At 32.5% G+C, this 19,304-nt stretch overlaps 2 protein-coding genes across 4 annotated transcripts in view; one reads left to right on the plus strand and one right to left on the minus strand.

Annotated features, from left to right (window-relative positions):
- Window positions 1-5,225: 5,225 nt before the first annotated feature.
- Window positions 5,226-10,639, minus strand: LOC108220438 (uncharacterized). Its single transcript, XM_017394211.2, has 9 exons — window positions 10,414-10,639; window positions 9,612-9,677; window positions 9,415-9,520; window positions 8,601-8,643; window positions 7,679-7,751; window positions 6,605-6,692; window positions 5,731-5,787; window positions 5,539-5,617; window positions 5,226-5,452 (listed from the first exon to the last, which is right to left on the minus strand). Exons 1-9 carry the CDS (start codon window positions 10,482-10,484, stop codon window positions 5,439-5,441), a joined length of 597 nt encoding a protein of 198 aa, XP_017249700.1. The 5' UTR covers window positions 10,485-10,639; the 3' UTR covers window positions 5,226-5,438.
- A 2,990-nt stretch (window positions 10,640-13,629) lies between these two features.
- LOC108223135 (serine/threonine-protein kinase EDR1) overlaps window positions 13,630-19,304 on the plus strand; it is a 29,814-nt gene continuing 24,139 nt past the window's right edge. For all 3 annotated transcript variants that reach the window (XM_064092785.1, XM_064092786.1, XM_064092787.1), the window contains exons 1-2: window positions 13,630-13,826; window positions 18,441-18,831. In XM_064092785.1, the coding sequence (XP_063948855.1) occupies window positions 18,577-18,831 (255 nt within the window). In that variant the 5' untranslated portion in view covers window positions 13,630-13,826; window positions 18,441-18,576. The remainder of the gene's footprint in view (window positions 13,827-18,440; window positions 18,832-19,304) is intronic.

Genomic DNA, 19,304 nt, shown 5'->3' on the forward strand with positions numbered 1-19,304 from the left:
CGTCCCTGTATGTGCTCGAAACAGGAGCACTGAGCAAAGCTAAATCTTTTGATGAATCTCATCAAGTTTCGACAACAACAATAGCAAAAGTTGTTGAGCTGAGAGATAGGATTGGCTTCAATGATAATATATTTACGAATCTGAATGAACAAATGGAGTATGTATATAAACTTATATATGGTAGTTTGGTAAATGGAAGCTTTAACCTTTGAATTATGTTTTATTTCAATTAAACCAAACGTCCGTTAAAGGTCTTATAACGGAGAGAGTGCGGAGCCATTTGGTTGCTTAAAAATCACTTCTTTAGACACACAAATGCTGACTCTTAAACGTCGGCCATTGACGTGCAAAAAATTTATAATACAAGCCATTAAAGTGCAATTTAGTCTTATATAAATTTAATCAGACTGTGTTTGGCACAAAAGAGCTGAACCTGTGGATAGATATGAAAGGATTCACCAGCCTCTCTCGATCCCCAAATCGAAGGCGACTCAAACCCTGATTTATCTAATTACAATTCAGGCTTCATTTTCGTTTGTCTCTTCAATCATTTCATGGATTCGAGTTCCTTGTGTTTTTAGCTTTCAATCGATATATATATATATATATATATATATATATATATATATATATATATATATATATATATATATATATATATATATATATATATATCGATATATCCGTTTCCAAATCATTCGAACTCTAAAACCCTAATCGCCCTTCTTTATTTCTTTCGATTTGATCTCTATCTTAACTCTCCCTCATGGATTGTGTGATTAACACATTGTTTGTTTGGTGCAAGAGAAATTTTACGCAGCGTCTTGCTTCCAAACGAATTGAAATCAGTTCAATTCTCCGACGACGGCGATTGCGGATCTCCAGCGACGTTTTCAGTCAAATATCGATGAGTCCTACTTCTCCAAGCCACCACAAAGATCAAACTGAAGGTGGTAATTCCAGAACCGGCGAACTCGAAGGCGACTCACCGAGTTAACTCGGCAACTCAGACAAGTAATGCATTTGTGGTTTAATTTCAAGCCGCAGCTGGATTATTAGCCCTTTGAAGGGCTAATACAGGTGAGTCCATGCGTTGTAAGGCCATGGCCTATGTGAGGGGTTCTAAACCCTTAGTGGCTTGTAGATAGAGTTACCGTTCTATTGATCAATTTGTATTAATATTCAATTTTATGATTTTGGTGATTAGAATGTGTTCTTGTTTGATAAAGTTATACTGATTGGGTATTGGACTTCTTGAGATTGGCTTGGACAGCTTGTGTGTTTTGTTTCTTGCAGTAAACTTGATCACTTGTTGGCTTCGCATTTCTTATTACTATATGTTATATGTTATGTCTATGTGCTTGGATTGTGTGTGTATAGTCTGCCTTGATCAACAATCTCTGCAGCACTGTATATTACTATTTTTTATTTGACTAATTTTCAACTGCTTATGTGATAATTTTTTAGATGAACTTCTTTGATAGTAAACAATATTTGTCCTTTGTTTATTTATTACAAGCTTACTAGTGTATCAGGATTATTAATGCAGTTTTAACTATGATCTCTAAATTGTATTGATTATTGTGAATTTCTTAATTGTGTGTTGGTTATAATCTTATTGTTTTCTAAATAAGGATTCACTAGTTAAACTGTATTGTTATATATACATGTCCTATGTGCTGATTGCTTTTGATTTCTTGTACAGTGTGACTACTCTGTATTTAGCTCATACTACTTGATTTTAACTGTGTCTTGATCCAAATCTGTGCTTGTGTAGTAAAGCATTTCAATTCTGCTTAACTTTGTTTGCTTAATTAATCGTGCCTCTTAATTGAGGTTGTAAATTGGGCCTTGAGGGCGTAAATTGGGCCTCCTGATTGAGGGCGTAAATTGTGCCTTTTTATTGAGGGCGTTAATTGTGCCTTATTTGAGGGCGTTAATTATGTCTTAATTAAGGACGTTAATATTTTATTATCATGCCTTAATTCAGAGTTTAATTGTCTCAATTATGAGTTATCATGATTGTGGGAATATTTTGATATAATCTGCTAAATGTATGGACTTATATTCTTCTTGTTTCTCTTGTTTTATTTTCAGGATTCTTGGAAGAAGACCAGTTTTTCTTTTCGGACATTATGGTTTTATTGTCTAAATTTCCCCAGTCATCTTGCATGTCCGACGGTTAGATAATAAACTTTCTTAAATAAAAGAATTATCACGGTGAATTTCCGATTCTCGTTAAGATTTATTCTCATTTTCAAAAAAAAAAAAACTTTTATTTTTTTTTTTTGTGAAAATTGAAGAGGATACAACTGATTGCACAGAAAATTAAATTTACTAGGCGTGAAACACGAACAAATTAGTAAGTTGGATTAAAAATATTCCAATCCGAATTATGTTCATATTAAATGAATCTGAAGTCCCCACTATAGGTTATAATTGACTTGCATCAATAATACTTTGGTTATTTGTATGTTAACATCTACATGTCCATTTTGTCTATCTTGCCTGCCACATGATATTCGTAACAGGAACAAAAAAAAAAATAAGATTTGCTTACTTTGTTGTATTTATTTATGTTATACTCATCAGCCATATTATGGTACTATGTAGTTTATTCATGTCTGAAGTTGCATTAAAAATCTAAATCCAAAATTTGATTTAACCTGGAAGAAGTCCGACCCGAATTTTGGCATGTTATTTGGATTTTGAAATATTGAAGATAAGAATGTTTAAATACGCCTTAGCAAAATAATTAAAATACGTGAAAAACGATACTCAACTCCCAAAGACGGTAATGTAACATCAAGCAAAATATACAAGATTAGTTCTTATAAGGTGCATAAGTACACGAATTTGTCACATAATTTACAAATTAATCAAATAAAATAGTTGCGGAGAAAATAAAAGAAAATAAGCTAACCAACTTGAACCCAGCTTGGATTACAAGTAATTTATACTATGAATACCTTAATCCTTCCATACTTAACTAAATAATTTAAGGTGGCTACTCAGAGGCGGATCTTAGAAGGGGCAAGAGGGGGCAACTGACCCCCCTTAATTTTTTTGTTTGTTAATATTTTACATATTTTTAGGTTGTAAAATTGAAATTGACCCCCCTTAATTTTTTTGTGACCCCTTTTAATTTTTTTTACAAAAAAATTGACCCCCCTAACTTAATAGTCAGATCTGCCACTGTGGCTACTAACTTAAGATTTGAGGAATGGAGAGCTATATAGAAGCACCCTCATACATCATTTCTCTCATATTATTAATCATGAACTTCTAAAAACAACCGAGAGCAACATTACATATCCTGATATTCTTTCTCATCTCAAAGCTTCTACAATAATGATCAAATATATACACTCTGCTCAGCAGAAGACTCAAGAAGAAGTATGCACCATCAAGGATGATTTTTGTGAGGTCAAGACTAAGAAAGAGTTGGCATTCAAGAACAGGGCCGGCTCATAGTACAGGCCATTTAGGCAACCGCCTAAGGCCCCCAATGTTAAGAGGCCCCCAATTTTATACTAGTATATATATGTATAAGTATACATCTGGAAAAAAATAATTTAGTTACATTATATTAATAAAAAATCAAAAATAAGATGGGAATTAATATCTAAATTTTGTGAAAAAATTGAAAATTTTGTGTGATCAACTTTTCAAAAACATAATCAAAATACTAATACAATATTATTAATCATACTTTATTTTTTGTGCTAACTTAATAAATACTTAATTAAATCCATAACCTAATAAATATGCAAATGATTGTTTTATGTGGATGTAACCTCATTCTTGTAAATATAAAATAAAAAGAAACACTAGAGATTTTATTGTTCTTTAATTTTCCCTTCAGGTTAATTAATTTTTAAATTCAGATTTAATAAAATTATATATATATATATATATATGAATATTATATAACTAATTTAGTTTTAATTTACATAGTATGTAATTTTGTTTGCCTACGATTTTTATATAATTATATATGTTGTTTTTTTTTTTTTTTGAAACAATATAATTATATATGTTTATTTAGACAAATAAACATATATAATTATATGTAGTAGTGTGCATGAAGACTAGTGAAACCTGATGTAAAAATATTATTTTGTAGCAAGTAAATTTTGTAGTAGTGTGTTTAGGATGATTTTATGTTAATTTGTAATGTTTAAATATTGTAAAATTTTGTATTTATATTGTTAATATAATATCTAAAAAAAATTTAAATTAGGCCTCATTTTTGTAATTCGCCTAAGGCCCCCAAGTTTCTTGAGCCGGCCCTGTTCAAGAAGATGTTAAGACCTCTGACTAAGAGAAAATCTCAGTTGCGGAAGAATCAGGAAACCATCTCTTCTTAATTAAAGGAAGTGTAAACCACAATGGAATTTCTTGTTTCCACAATGGAACTTTTTTGACTATAGAAGAGTGCACAAGATCAATGATATTAATATTTTTAGAAAATCTTGAAAAAAACCGGAGCACATTTTCTATCCGTTGGAAGTCAAGAATGAAGTTACAAAAAAATGGACAGAGATTCTTAGGAAGACAATCTCTAACAAGAATAAGAAGTTAGATACAAAATGTGATGGTACATATGTTCCTAAATATGTATCATATGATGACAAAGAAAAGGAGATGGACAAGAATAGTGCAAGGTTGGAAATCTTTCTGGGTCAAAGGCACTTGTTCAATGAAGATGTGAAGAAAGTTGAAAGTATTTAACTTGTAGGTAATATGTGCAAAAATTCAATCTACAATCTAAGGACTACCATATATCGGACAAGTGATACTAATCCATAAGATGAAGGAAATTAAGAAGCAAATGATCTGGACTCTAGCTACTGCTGAAAGAAAGTTGTTGCTTGATTTTCTTAACAGAAAGTCTTTCTGGATATTTGGAAATTCTTGCTGAATAAAAACTGGGTAATTGTACATATGTATTTACTGATAACTTTTTACTTCATATTTAAATTTTTGTTTTTTGACATCAAGAAACTTGTCCATATGTGTTCAAATACACATAAGATGGGAAGATTGTTAGATATATTAGATACATGTTCAAATGCTCTTTTTGTTTTTTCTTCTTTAACACAGAAAAATGTCCAAGTGGTACAAGGTATCAATGAAACAGTTATTTAATCAGTTGATTTGGTAAACCAAACCAACGTGTATAGGATCATAGAAATTAGAAAGTAATTTAAACTCGGCACCAGTAAGTTAAACACGACATATTATTAATGTAATTCAAGAAACTAATATGTTAAGGTTTACAGGCAAAAAGGGCAGCAGCACATGTGATATCACTAGAATTCGCTACATTGGTCTCTACACAGAGTACATCTCCTAGAACATGAAATCTCGTCAGAACTTGATACCAGCTTGATTGCAACAATTCTCTCTCTGCTGAATGATACTTGTTTTCATTTCTAAAATCTTGGAGCTGCACCAAGATACAAACATAAATTAGACAAATAAAAAGACTGTAATATTTTATATTATAGCGACAACTTGGGATATCAAGCCTACCTCCACCCATTGTTGCTTCAGGCAAACGTTCAATGGAATACTTGTGTTTGGTAATGTACATAATTGGCACACCAGGTATCTGATTCATAAAAATCAGTTTTAACCACATTACACTTACATAACAGTTTGCTAATAAAAAAAACATTCTAGTGTCATATATTTCTCAAAGCTAATCACGATTCTTCTGTGTACCTTGCGGATTCTTCTCTTCAAATCTCGATCACATGTTGCTACCATATAGCACTTATGCTGTTTACAAATATATACATCAGATGAAATTGACAATGGAATGGGATAATGTGTAACATACAAGACAATTGTTAAACTATGATGCTCTGGTTAACTGAGGGTATCAAACAAAAACTACCGGTATATATCACTTTTACGAACTCAATCTCCTATTAAAGAAATATACATAATTTTTGTTCATTTTTTTAATTATGTGGAAGAGATTGTATCAGTTGTGAAAACCAGACATAACCATTGGATTATGTCTAGTTATGATATTTAAAATTAAGTATTTCCGATTAATCCCCGATTCACCGATTAAATCTAACACCCCAACTTCCCTCAGGAGTCTAGTGACTTTAAAAACATTAGTATTTATAAAATTTTATTTCTTTCCTCCATCCATTCTACCAAATTAAAGTACATCTCAAATCCCTCAACCCCTCAATACGAGAATGAATGCTCCTCCATTCACCTTCCAGGTTTATTTTTTTCACAACCTTTGTGTTGGATAATTTACACTCTTTCATTCTTGGCTATTGACAGCCGTCTAATGTTTACTTGCTCACATTTCATTTCTACCTTGTTCATCTCCTTCCAACCAAACAAAGCAAGGGAACACGCAACTAGGAGTCTTGGACAAGAAGTAACAAGCACTACGAACTGCACATCTGTGATTAACAGCTGGATTCACAATTTGAGCCACAAATCATCGATAGAACCATAGACATAGTTGTATACTGGACAAGTACATCTAGCAATATTTGAAAGCCAAAATAGACCTAATATAGGCTTGATGAAAAGGAAATGACGTAAGTAAATTGTTGTATATCAATACCTGAGTAACCCTCTCCACAAGACAGTCATCAGCATAAGTTCCTTTGTGAGTGCAAGGCAGTCTTTCAAATCGAGGATCTTTTGCAATTCTGGTTGATGATTAAAATTGTCAGTGAGGAGATGAGACCACTGACTTCCAGGACTCAAACAATATTCTAAGGAAATATGCTGTTCAATTTCACAGGATACTGGATACCCTTAATAGAAAGGCTCAAAGAAAAAAAAAACTGTCTTGTGTTAATGCTGATGTGAAGACACTTCTTATCAGTTCAACACACAGGTACACACTGCTAATAAAATGATAGACATAATAATCTTGGGTAAATAAAGTAAAAATCTGTGTCTGCACACTGCTATAGATTTCTTGGCCATATTTAGTGTGCTTCTATTATTCCTCGCCATATTTGCATAGGTTCTACCATTTAAAGCACAAAATATAACCAAATCACTACATACATACCGTATATATTGAAAATTTTGGGTTTGGGTTTTTAATACACGAAAACGAAAATACACAAAAATGAAAGTACACGATGAATTTAGTATCGGATATGGGTTTTCATTTTATATACACAAAAGTACACAATATAAATACATTTTTAAATAAATAACTATATTTTCATGTAATAACTATATATTTACATATATATTATATACATACATGTACAAATCTGTACACAATTGTATGCAAATATAAAGATTTAATTTATATTTCATAAAATAAAACATAAAAAATGTATTTATATAATATTATTTAATTAAATTTTAATATTATATTTATATTAATTGTACACGAAAAGTACACGACAAGTTTCGAAACGGATATGGGTTTGAGATTAGGTACACAAATCCTAAACGGGTTTGATCTGGGTTTCACCTTCAAGTACACGAAACACGAAAGCACACGACACAAAACGACACGAAACGACACGATTGACAGGTTTATATATACGTGTATACATGCTCCATTATTTTATTCTTACAAACAAAAACAAACACAAGTAAAGAAATACAAGGTGAAATAATTGGAAGTTTGAAGTTCTTCATCAAGACCACAGAGAGCATTATATACTACCTTAAAGCAACTCGATATTTCTGTCCTAGCTTTTCAAGTTCTGCCATCACACAATCAGTAATACATGGTGTACCTGCATATACAAGCTTAGAGATCTGATTACTCAATACTCCCCTCGTCCCCATTAAGGTTCATAAAAATGATACTTCTAAAACTTATTATTACAATCTTCTTCTTTTTTGAATATAAAAGTAACAAATTTTTATTTAGCAAAAACAAATAATGAAAGTGCCATTTTTAAACAACTTAATATGCATGCAATAAGTCAAGGGACAACTAGAAGGGCCTTAGGTAATTCAAACAAAATTAGCAACATGACTTAAAGCATCTCTAAAAATTACATAAATCTTATTTCATTTAACTATAACTAAAAGTAAATTTTTTATATATTATCGAGGGCATCGGCATAATATACTTTAGGTTCATATATGTGTGTGTTTATGCAGAATATGGAGTAATAAAATTAATTACATCATGGCTACTTGTCACTTACAATTTTGTACGGCAGTGCATTACCCAAACAGACCAAATTCTTTTAGCTTAAAGTTTAAATCGGTAACATACAGGAATGCTATCCATCTTCTTAGCTTATATATATATACAGAACAATGAGGTTGCAGATAGGTATGTTCAACTACATCATACGGGAGGAAAGAGCGTAAGGTACTCTAGTTTATGTTTGGAAATCCTTTTTATCTATTATTACAAAGTATGTAATGCATCGCTTACTTGTGTGAGGACCATGTACAGTGTCAATGTCAAGGTTGACAAATTCATGTTTTTAAGAGCTTGATGGTAAGTTAATTTTTTTAAAATTAATATATAAACTAGCTATAAACAGTTAGAAGACATTGAATGAGCGCAAAATGACAAAAGAATTCGGTAACTAACAAATATCTATGAAGAAGATATCGAAACTTACATTTCGCATATAAACAGTCCATCATCCCTTTCTCCAAGTCCAACTACACCAAGGTAAAGTTAATTAAATTGTAAGTAAAAATCAGGAAAATACCATCATAAATTCAGGAACTGGAAACTAAAATTTGCAGACCAAAAATTCACCTAAAAGCACTACAATCTGCTAATTATATCATAAAAGTAAAGATCATTGTCATGATGTATAAGACCTGTATAGTTTCTTGGAGGTTCGAATTTTAAATTAATGCAGCAACGCGCATCTAGATATTCGAGGACTGGTTGTCCAATACAAGCAGCTAGGGAAGTTCATGAAAGACAAAGATAGCAGCTACCAGTATAAAGGGACAGCCTCTGTAATAAGAATTGGTTTTTTAGGTTATTTCATCAGTCATCACCATAATTTCTTATTTTCTATAATAGCAAAATACACTTCATGTCAAAACTAAGTAAGAGTTCACTATGTACGATCCAATTGGGCTTCAAAAAAATGTAAAATTTTAATTGTATGTTCCCAAGTCCCAACTATGTCGGCATCTCGGCACGGGCCCACTTGCACAAATAACTTGATATTTCTTGGGAACAACAATATCATCAAGGTGAAAAACATTACAGAGAATTACATTTATTTAACTTCAAATACATGGCTGGAAGTTCCTATATCTTTTTTAAAAATCAGTTCAAGATGTATATATGCTAAGAAATACAAAAAATATACAAAGGTTCGTGCACATGTTGCTGGAACATATAAATATGCTTCTAAAAATCTAATAAATACCACTTTTCCCGGACTATCATATGAAGAACTTGGCACTTACTTTGTTCTGGATTGAGAAGTTAATGAAATTGGTATCAACCAACACCCGGTAGGGCGGCCCCAATGCAGTATTGTACTTGAAGAAAAGTGCAGATGAAGTACTTGGTCTGCATCAAACAGAATTTCAGAAGCTCAACTTATAGTGACAAAAAACCACCTCCAATGTACTTAAAGTCACAAATAAAGTAGGGAACATACACATTTCTTGGAAGCTTTTCACTTTGTAAATCCTTTTTGTTAGGATTCAAGACATTTTCTTTATACCTGAAGGTAGTAAAGGAAAATGAAAGTTCAAATGAGGAGCAATAACAAAGTTCTACTCATGTCTCTCAGTTTATAAAGTGCAAAAAAAAATACAAAGGGTCTATAATTTTCTGCTATTTAAAATTCTCTCCATTCCGAACTAGCTTCCTGCAATTTAACTCAAATTTGCAATCAAAAATAAATAATATATGTATAGAAAAATATATCTGCAAGAAAATTCAAAGCATTCTCAGGAGTTACAGAATTAACAAGAACAGTATTCAATTACAAATCTCCCTCTCCCTCTCAGAAATAAAAACCAAAAAACTATGTATAACGCGCTCACAAATCCTTCATAACATCTTATTTCTGCTGTCTTCAATCTTTGTTCCTTTGCACAATTTATTAATCCAACATTGAGACTCAATAAGAATTGGACAATGTAGATATTGTCATAAACCATCCCGCTAGTCATGTATTTTATAAATCCTAAAAACTGAAATTTAGTTAAACAACTACTTAATTTTTTAAGTTTTTATACGTAAAGAGAGGGGTAAGTTGACATGTCTACTTTTAAATTGATAATCATAACATAAAATACGTTTTAGTTTGTCATTCAGCAAGCAAGCAAATAAAGCACAAAGATGAATGGTGGAAAATATATAAGTGGAAGCACAAGCAATCCAAAATATTCCTGTCTAGATTTCATATTCCTTAGAATGCAAAAACAAACAAACCAAAAACCAAGCAGACTTACGTTTTAATAGCTTTAGAAGTGATCATCTTCTTCACCACAGCAAACTTGGGGCCTTTCTTAGCTCTACCCATCTCGATTTCAACTCCCAATGCACAAACTATTTCAGTCTTGGGGGGGTTTTCCAACCCTGCGCTTGCATAAACCCTAGATATTGTGACGAAGCTGGACTTGGCAATGAAATTAATTGTTATCGCCTTATCGGGCCTAACGCCAATCTGGGCCGGGTCAACCTGTCTGGTCTCAACCGAAGCAGCTCACATTTTGCATACCTAGCACTTTTGGCCCCACCATAGTTTACTAGATTTTTTTTAATTAATTTTAATACTATTATATTCTGATTAAATCTCAAAAAAAATCCAAATTATGTGATAGAGAATTTTTCAATGAGTTGTATATAATTTTTCCATCCTTTTATGATATTTGATATTTTACAAGAAAATTCGCAAAATTTATCGATATTTAGTACTATTGTATATGGTGTACAGACCACATTTTATTTTCATATATTTAAAATTATTAACATGCATAAATTTTTGATCCATTTTTACAACAATCAAATAAATTTTCTCAATTCAAATATTTTTCTAGAAAAATCTACTTAAAATCTCAAAAATATCGTATAATCATCGTTCTTAAACTAATATGAATTATTTAAGGGAGAAATTAAAAAATTATAATTACTTTTATAATACAATTTTTTTAAAAATTAAAATAATGAATAAATATTGTTGTAATTATACCTTTCGAATTTTGAAAAATTTCAATTTTTTGAACATAAATTATATTGAAAAAACAAGAACAATCATTTGCATAAATAGAAATTAAGAAGACTAGCGGTTTTTAAAATTTCAGGTTGGATTTTTTTATTTTTCGCATGAGATTTTTTTTATATCGAATGACCTCTCCAAGTAAAATTATTTGGCTGCTTATAAAGATGAAGTGCTAACCTTTACAAATTTTCTTGCTAGGAGTTCCAGGTTGCACTTTTGTTTCTACTATAATAGATAGATACAAATACAGTTCTTGAATTTATATTTCATAAACTAGCAATTATATACTCTGGTCTACAGTCCATAATAACTACTCCCTCCGTCCCACCACGATGTTTACGTTCACTGTTTGCACGCATTTTGAGATTCTTATAAAGTATAGTTCAATAACATTTTTTTAGTTTATTTTTCTTTTGAATAAAAGTTTAAACGTCATATTTTTTTTAAAATTTTTTTTGAAAAAAACACATTATGGAACTATACTTTATATGAGTCTCAAAATGCGTGCCAAAAAGTAGCGTAAAGAATCTGGTGGGACGGAGGGAGTCCCCTCATACACCATTCTCTTACCTTCACATTTTAGGAAAATACTTGTCCTCTACTCCTCTATGACAAAAATCATGTTTGTATATTTCTTTGTTGTTTTACTCGAAATAGTGGGTTTTAGGTTTTTCAAGATATGATTAACCCTTTAATATCTTAACTTCCAAAATAGTTATACCTTTTCTCTATTCAAGCCATATGATTAAGGTCTTGTATTTTTGACTTGTTGCTATCAGTTGATAAGCACTTGATTAGCACTTGATGTGCTGATCCAATAGCCGCTGATGAGTTTTTTTGAAAAGGTCAGTTGATAGTCAATTCTCATGGATTGAACAGCAGCTGATAAAAAATTATTTTTTATCTCCTGATACTTTGATTAGCCGTTGATCTTCACTTCACTTGTGCAGTTTACATGATTTAATTTTTTTTTTTTGAAACGCAACTTATATTACCTAATAGGCTGGACAAAAGCACCATATTTATAGTAGGGGGAGATAGATACAGCAAACAGAAGCGAAATAGACCTAGACGACTACATATAATAACTACGAAACCAAACGAGCCTGGGACAAAAAAGGACCAAGACCCACAGCTTGTAACTGCACCTTCCTAATATCTGGGAGAACTAAAGACCATAGTTACCTATTATAACTACTAAGCCATAGATACGATCAGAAAGCAAGCCATCAAGCACCAAAACCATCATCCCAAGAGATCCACAACATCATCCTTTTCCACTTATTCGATTTCTTCTTCCAAGATAAAGTCATGGATTTCTAACTCCTCCTACATCTGGCCGTTGATTTCAAACTGAAACCCTGCATTTCCAGTGAACTGAGCAGCATAGCCGGGGCCATTGGCCGCGCCCCAACCTTCATCCAAAGCGTGGTCAAGCAACTCCATCTCAAGTTCACCAATCGGGACCTCCACAAAACGAGGGTCATGAGACCCAAACCGATGTCCAAGTCCATCAACTCAGCAGCCCTACCAATGGGCTTAGAAAAGAGAAACAGGTGGGAAAATAGGTCTGCACCCAGAAGAGCCAGATAGGTGGCTGCCTTGTTCCTCCGAGGATATACATACTTGATAACAAACTTCCATGCATGGTCTTTCTCCAAGATCAAAATTTGCTGGATAATGCTCCAAGTTTCCTGAGGGGAACCCCGTTATGCTAGAATTTTAGAACTCCGAGGGCTTCCAGGTTATCAGTCTCAACAATCACCTTCTTAGCGGATTCCTCGCATGCACGTCTCATCCCAATATAGATAGCAGCGAGTTGATTCACCAGCAGGGGAACTTGGAGCAAGGTTCCGCTAATGCAACTGGACATTGATCCATTTGAACTCTGAGAAATGCCCCCAGACCCGTCGTGTTATCGTTAGCAGCCGGTACAAGGAGGGTAGCTCCATGAATATTCACCTTAGTGGTGCCGGGAGAGGGAATGAGCCAGTGAAAATTCATGCTTTCTGGACATGATTTAAAATATTTATAATTTGACATCCTAACTACATATCCGTTGATAGATCTATTACATTATTAATTGATCAGCCTAACGATTACGTTGTAAAACATAATCGTTAGAAATATCATAAATCAAAAACAAATTAAAAATGGAATCATTTAATTATAATTTATGTAATTTTGAAGAATAAGGATTCTGGGAATGTATTTATATAACTTTTCTCTCCCGATATATATATTAATAAACATATTTTTTTTATAATTACTGGTATATCATATGAATTATTAGATAAATTTATATATTACAAAAATATTGGGGACACTAGTACGAATTATTTTTAAACCCTTAATTAGGCAGATGAAAAAAAGTAGCGGAAAAAGAGGTGGTTGGAAAACCCAGCTGGCTGTCGGAGCCTAGTGCCAAACCTTCCCCTCCCCAACCACGTGACTCACAACTTCACCTTCACAAAACACACACCTCATCAATTTCAATACATACATTCATCTACAGGCTACACACACAAACATAAACCCACAGATATCGAATAATCGAATCCAACCGCGTCTCTCTCTCAATCCTATCACTTATATATTATTTCTCACTCTCATAGTTCAAGAATTGCTTTGGATCTCCTGGTGGTAAGCTCCTCTCTCTCGCTCTCTATGATTCTTTATATGTTTTGATCAGTTTCTTCTGAGACTGTGATGTTTCTGTTGTCTTTTAATTCGGTAAGAATTCGATTAAATGCTTGAGATTGCGATGAATTTGTATGTTGAGGATGTGAATTTAGTCATTCAGTGTTGCGGTACGATTGTATTGAGTTTGCTTTTGTTTTAGTTGTAATAGACTCTTGGTCGTGTGTCGTAGTAAGCTGCTTTTAGTGAATTTCATTATAGACGGGATCTAGGTTTTGTTTTGAGTTGGATGTATGTTGCGGAGGTTGATTCGTTTGTATTTTAGAATACTTAGTGCTTTAATGCAGTTTGATCCTGAATGATGATAGATATAAGTATACATTTAATTGGATGCCAGTATTGACACATTGATGTAATTTTACACATTGAGAATTGCTAATGTTTCTGGTACTTCACATTTATTGCTGTAGATCAGTTTAATTCTTGTAATGAAAAAATTTATACACACTTGCCTGCAAACAAATTTGATTTAAGAGACTCCGGTCAGCAGTTGGAACCAGCAATCAATGAGCGGGGGCATTTTTTTCCTTTGCCAGGAACATTGTTAAACCCCTGAATTTTAATTTAGTGGAGAATAATGACTATATGGGAATGAGGAAGCAATAAAAAAAATGAGGAGGGCTTGTTATTCTGTAGTCTAATTTAAAATAAAGTCTCCTATATGTCAACTAGCTATAAGCTCCTAAAATTTCTAAGAATATACAGAATTTAGTTCTCATCGCAAATCAAGTAAAACAAAGTACTTTATTTTTGTTAAAATTTACAACATTTGGTAGTAAGAATTAAATTAAGCAGATATTGACGCTGACGTAGGACAAGCTTAAGCAGAGGGTTAGAATTGGGGATAAGACCTTACTCTGAAGAGATTTCCTGTACAGAAATTGTCAGATTGACGAGTTCTTGATATTCAAAGTGATGGACGATATGAACTTGTATAATGTGAACTTGTAGATTAAGTAAAATCCTAGGTAAACGTAATTCAATTCTTATAGTTATCTTCATTTTTAATAGACACGGGACACCTATTACATTTTAGAATATGCCTTTTATGTAATACATATCTTTAACTAACTATACACTAAATTATATAGAAGGTATAAATCTAACAATTAATTTGTTACTTGTTACCGCGTATCATCCTCTAAAAAAACTACCAAAATTTTTTAGGTGAATGATAATCGCTGTTGAAAAGACATGTATGATTACACGGCCTTAGTGGAATCTGATAGTATATACATAAATTGATTAGAATCAGAAATCATAAGAAGCAAAGAAAATTAATAAATTTCAAAATTATATAATCTTCAGTTATCATGTGTAGATTAATTTGGTAATTTCCTTTGGTTCTTTTGACCTCACTAAAATAACAAATTCAGTGTGGACTATAACAAAAGCCCTTTTGACATCTTTGGAGGAGAGAGTTTTGAATCATTTCCTTCCAGTTGTATGATCTCTATATGTTCAACTTACCTTGCAACGTGTTGCTGGGAGAGAGAAAATTAATACGGGAACAGCGAACTCTACCACGTCAACTTGCATGTCCGTATCATTTTAAAAAATGGTCTCACACTTAATAATATTTAGAATTGTTGTCTATAAAGATGATAAAAGGCGAGCCTTAAGTACTACTCCCTATGGTCATATAGAAGTTGTTTGACTTTTTACACGTATCTTTAGAAGGTTTGACCACATATCTAAAATTGGTAGTTTTAAAAAATTTTCTTTTTCTTAATAAAAATATAACATCAAAATTCTTATTCAGAAAAAGAAAATTTTAAAATCCTAATTTTAGATATGTGGTCAAACCTCCTAAAGAATAAAGATACGTGTAAAAAGTGCAGACGACTTATATAATGGACTAGAGGGAGTATGAGTTTAGAGGATATGTTTGAGACTAGATAACGATGATTTATGTTGCAGAAGTCTTGTTTGATTTGGTTGATTGTAGACTGTTTTAAATCCTTGAAGAATGAGTGATGCGAGAAAACTGGTTGGAAAGTTGAGTAGATTTAAGTGTATGAATCATAATATCAGCAGATGTTGTACACCCGTGGATGTTGTATAGCTGGTGGATGTTGTTCATGTTCAAGAAGATGGTTGGAAAAAATGAAAAAGGGATAAAACTTGTCTTTGATCCTAAATTTGTCAATTTTTTAACAGATCTTATAATTCAATTACGTTATGTTGTCAAGATTACAATTGTTTATATAGATATCGCAAACTTAGAAAATGAGTAAATATTTTATATGAAAGGAAACTAATTTTGATAGTCACATGATATGAGCCATGATAGTACCCATTCGTTGGCTTGAATCTGGATCCTTCATAGGCATTATTTACACATTGTAGGTTGGAGGAAAACTGCATGTGGATCGACATTTATACTCTGTTGGGTTAAAATGAGATCCTTCATTGGTGTCATGGCGATAAATTAAAGATAGGAAGATAAAATGAGGAAAAAATTGTAGGTCACCGGATATATGAATGAAGTAGATATTAAGGGGAGAATTTAGGGGGTGACTGGACTAGGGGAGTAAGTTGAAGGACAAACTTCAAGAAAAAGATGCATCTTATTTTTGTTAAATAAATTGATGTAAATGATTAAATTATGTGTATGTTTTAGTTCACTGAATATTCTTATGATGGCCCAGTGTTAAGATACCTCACATAGTCACATGCTTTGAAATATAATTAACAAACTCATTTCTGAAGTACAACCAAATGCGTGTTAGATGTTATATATATTATATTTATATAAAATTTTGAAAGTAATATATATAATTAAATTTTCAATTATGAATGACAATATTATGAATATTTATTTCTATTATAATATATATTATAAAAAAAGTGGCACTGTTATATAAAAAGAATATTTGATTTAATATTAACATAAACATAATTGATGATGTTTAAGTTATGTTTTGTCCTGGTAACTGTGTCTAAATTCTTTGCAGTTTCTGTGTATCTCATTTTTTCTGAAATGTCTTGTCCAACTTTCAAATATGTGTTGTGCACGACACTCGTATCCGAGTCGAGCAATATAGTGAGCAAATATTAAATTTGACCTTTGTTGAAACATTCTGGAATAACAAATTTAATATGGATTATTAGGGAAGTCCATTGACATCTTCAATGGGACTTCTATGATCTCTGCATCATCAACTTGTGCCTCGTCAACCAAGTACAGAAAAAAAAATGAACATTCGTTATAGGAGAAACAAACTCTACAACATTGATTTGCAAAGTCAAATCATCTTCAGCACCGCTCTCGCTTGTAATATTGTGGTCAATTCCTCAAGAGTACAAGGGTCCAAAGGAATATGGTTTTTTATCAACTTGATGCATGAAGCACCAAATAAGTTCGCGTGAGGCATCTTGAATTTGTTTCTCATCGTACAATTGCTCACCTACTTTAGTTATTCAGATTTATAAGTGCCTGCCTGATAGTAGAACCTATGTTACGCGGACCTGGGTATGGGTGTCCGAAAAGGGCGCGGCTCCACGAGTCGGATTATTAGCTTTAAGGGAATTAGAATTCTTGGATATGGATTTAAATTTAGACAGGTGTGGGGACTCAGTATGTAAGCTTAACACAAGTTAATTTTATATAGACTAATTTATTATATGCTCAGAAATTTAGTTTCTGCCACACAAATCACATACACTTGATTAAGTATGTAAAATCATAACTTAAAAACCGATAGAATAATGTTGAAACAAGTCATTTGTGGACCATGCTCTTTTAAACAAGTTGTAACATGACCTTAATTTTCATTTTGAACTGGGATGCTACAAGGTGAAGTGTGCGGTTTTAAAAACAAGTATCCGACTTAGATCCCATACCGACACCCATGTCATGTCTGGTGGACATGGTACAAGAACAAAAATGGAGAGTCCAGGTAAGAGAGGTAGAAACTATGTCAATAAAATTAAGCAAGGTTGCCTTTAATATCTTGAAGTAATCCATCATATTAAAATAAGAACCTTGAGTACTCTTCTAGACAGGCCAGGATGATATTTACTGCACACTCAGATATTGAATTTTGGCTAGTGCTACTAATGGATGTATGCCACGGTTAAGAAGAGAGTTGTTAAAGGGGACAAATTTTGTTATTTTCCGTTGACAACGTATATTTATTTTACAAGGTTAAGTAATATATGATGAAATGCAGTAGGGTTCAGTAATTTGTAAGACACATCTGTAATGTGGATGTGGAGAGATATCTGGCTCTGCCACTGATATGTCAACTTGCTCATCTTGCTTTATATTAGTATTACAGTACATGCTGAGCCCGGACTCTTTAGTCTTTTTTTTGCTTCATATTATAAGAATACTAGCTTCAGCACTTTATTTGTTGCAGCAAGGGGAACATATTTGTTTGCATTTTCCATCAAAACTAAGTTCAACTAAATCTGTCTTATAAAATTTTGTCAGTACTGGTTTTTTTAGCTTGATCACTTTTTATTTATTACTACTTATACTCTATTGTGCATAGAGGCCAATGGAAAATTTGAAAATATGATTTTAACATTTAATCTTTATTCATTTTTCAGATCACATGCCTCCAGCGCTGAAGGAGGATATAAGGAGTATTGCCACTTGATAAGCTATTATAGATCAATTTTTGGAATGGAAATAGGTTACATATGTTACAAATGAGGGGGAGAAAATGCTTGCATTAAACAGTACATGCAAATGAAAGACATAAGAGATGAAGCTGGGCCCTCGGAGCAAAGGGCTTCTAATACTAATGGCTGGCCTACAGACTTCATCGAAAAATTTGGCTCAGCTTCCTTGCATTCTAAAGAAGAAACATTAAGTGGCAAAGAATTCATGAGTAACAATGCATATGATGATTATACATCTCAGACAGCGTCACAGATCCTCTGGAGTACTGGAATGCTTTCAGAACCTATTCCAGATGGTTTTTACTCTGTCATTCATGTAAGAACCGACACAATATTGCTTATTATTTATATATTAAATATTAATTATAAAATTTGATCAGTACATGTGAGTATGTGATCCAAATTTTGTTACTGGAACCAATTGATTTGGACTTTTGACCCCAAGTATGTTATTGGAAGTTGGAAACAATTGATTTTGACTTTTGAGGCTAATCTTGATGGTCTCTGTCAGTTGTTCATATGTAGAGGAAATCAATAATGTGGTGGCTGCATACTGTTGCTATTGTGGTGTTTTCTGGTTGCATCTGTGTTATAATCTGCATATCAATTATATAGATTCTAGAACTTCATGAATTTTTCAAATTGGGATTGCGGATTTCTAGGTAAATTAGTTGTGCATTGTTGCTTTGATATAGTCCCGGCTGCTATTATCCTAACAGGAACATTAGGGAATCACTGCCCAACGTTTCATATTTTATTAAACCCAGGCGTCTGATATAATTTAAAAAA

This window comes from Daucus carota, chromosome 5 (genome assembly GCF_001625215.2).
Source record: "Daucus carota subsp. sativus chromosome 5, DH1 v3.0, whole genome shotgun sequence".
In the NCBI taxonomy this organism is placed as follows: domain Eukaryota; kingdom Viridiplantae; phylum Streptophyta; class Magnoliopsida; order Apiales; family Apiaceae; genus Daucus; species Daucus carota.

Coding starts and splice junctions, on each gene's coding strand:
- LOC108220438 (XM_017394211.2), bottom strand. CDS start 10,484: ATGGGTAGAGCTAAGAAAGGCCCCAAGTTTGCTGTGGTGAAGAAGATG. Junction 7,752..8,600: donor GGACTGTTTATATGCGAAAT/GTAAGTTTCGAT, acceptor TTGTATATGCAG/GTACACCATGTATTACTGAT. Junction 5,618..5,730: donor TGAAGAGAAGAATCCGCAAG/GTACACAGAAGA, acceptor TTTATGAATCAG/ATACCTGGTGTGCCAATTAT.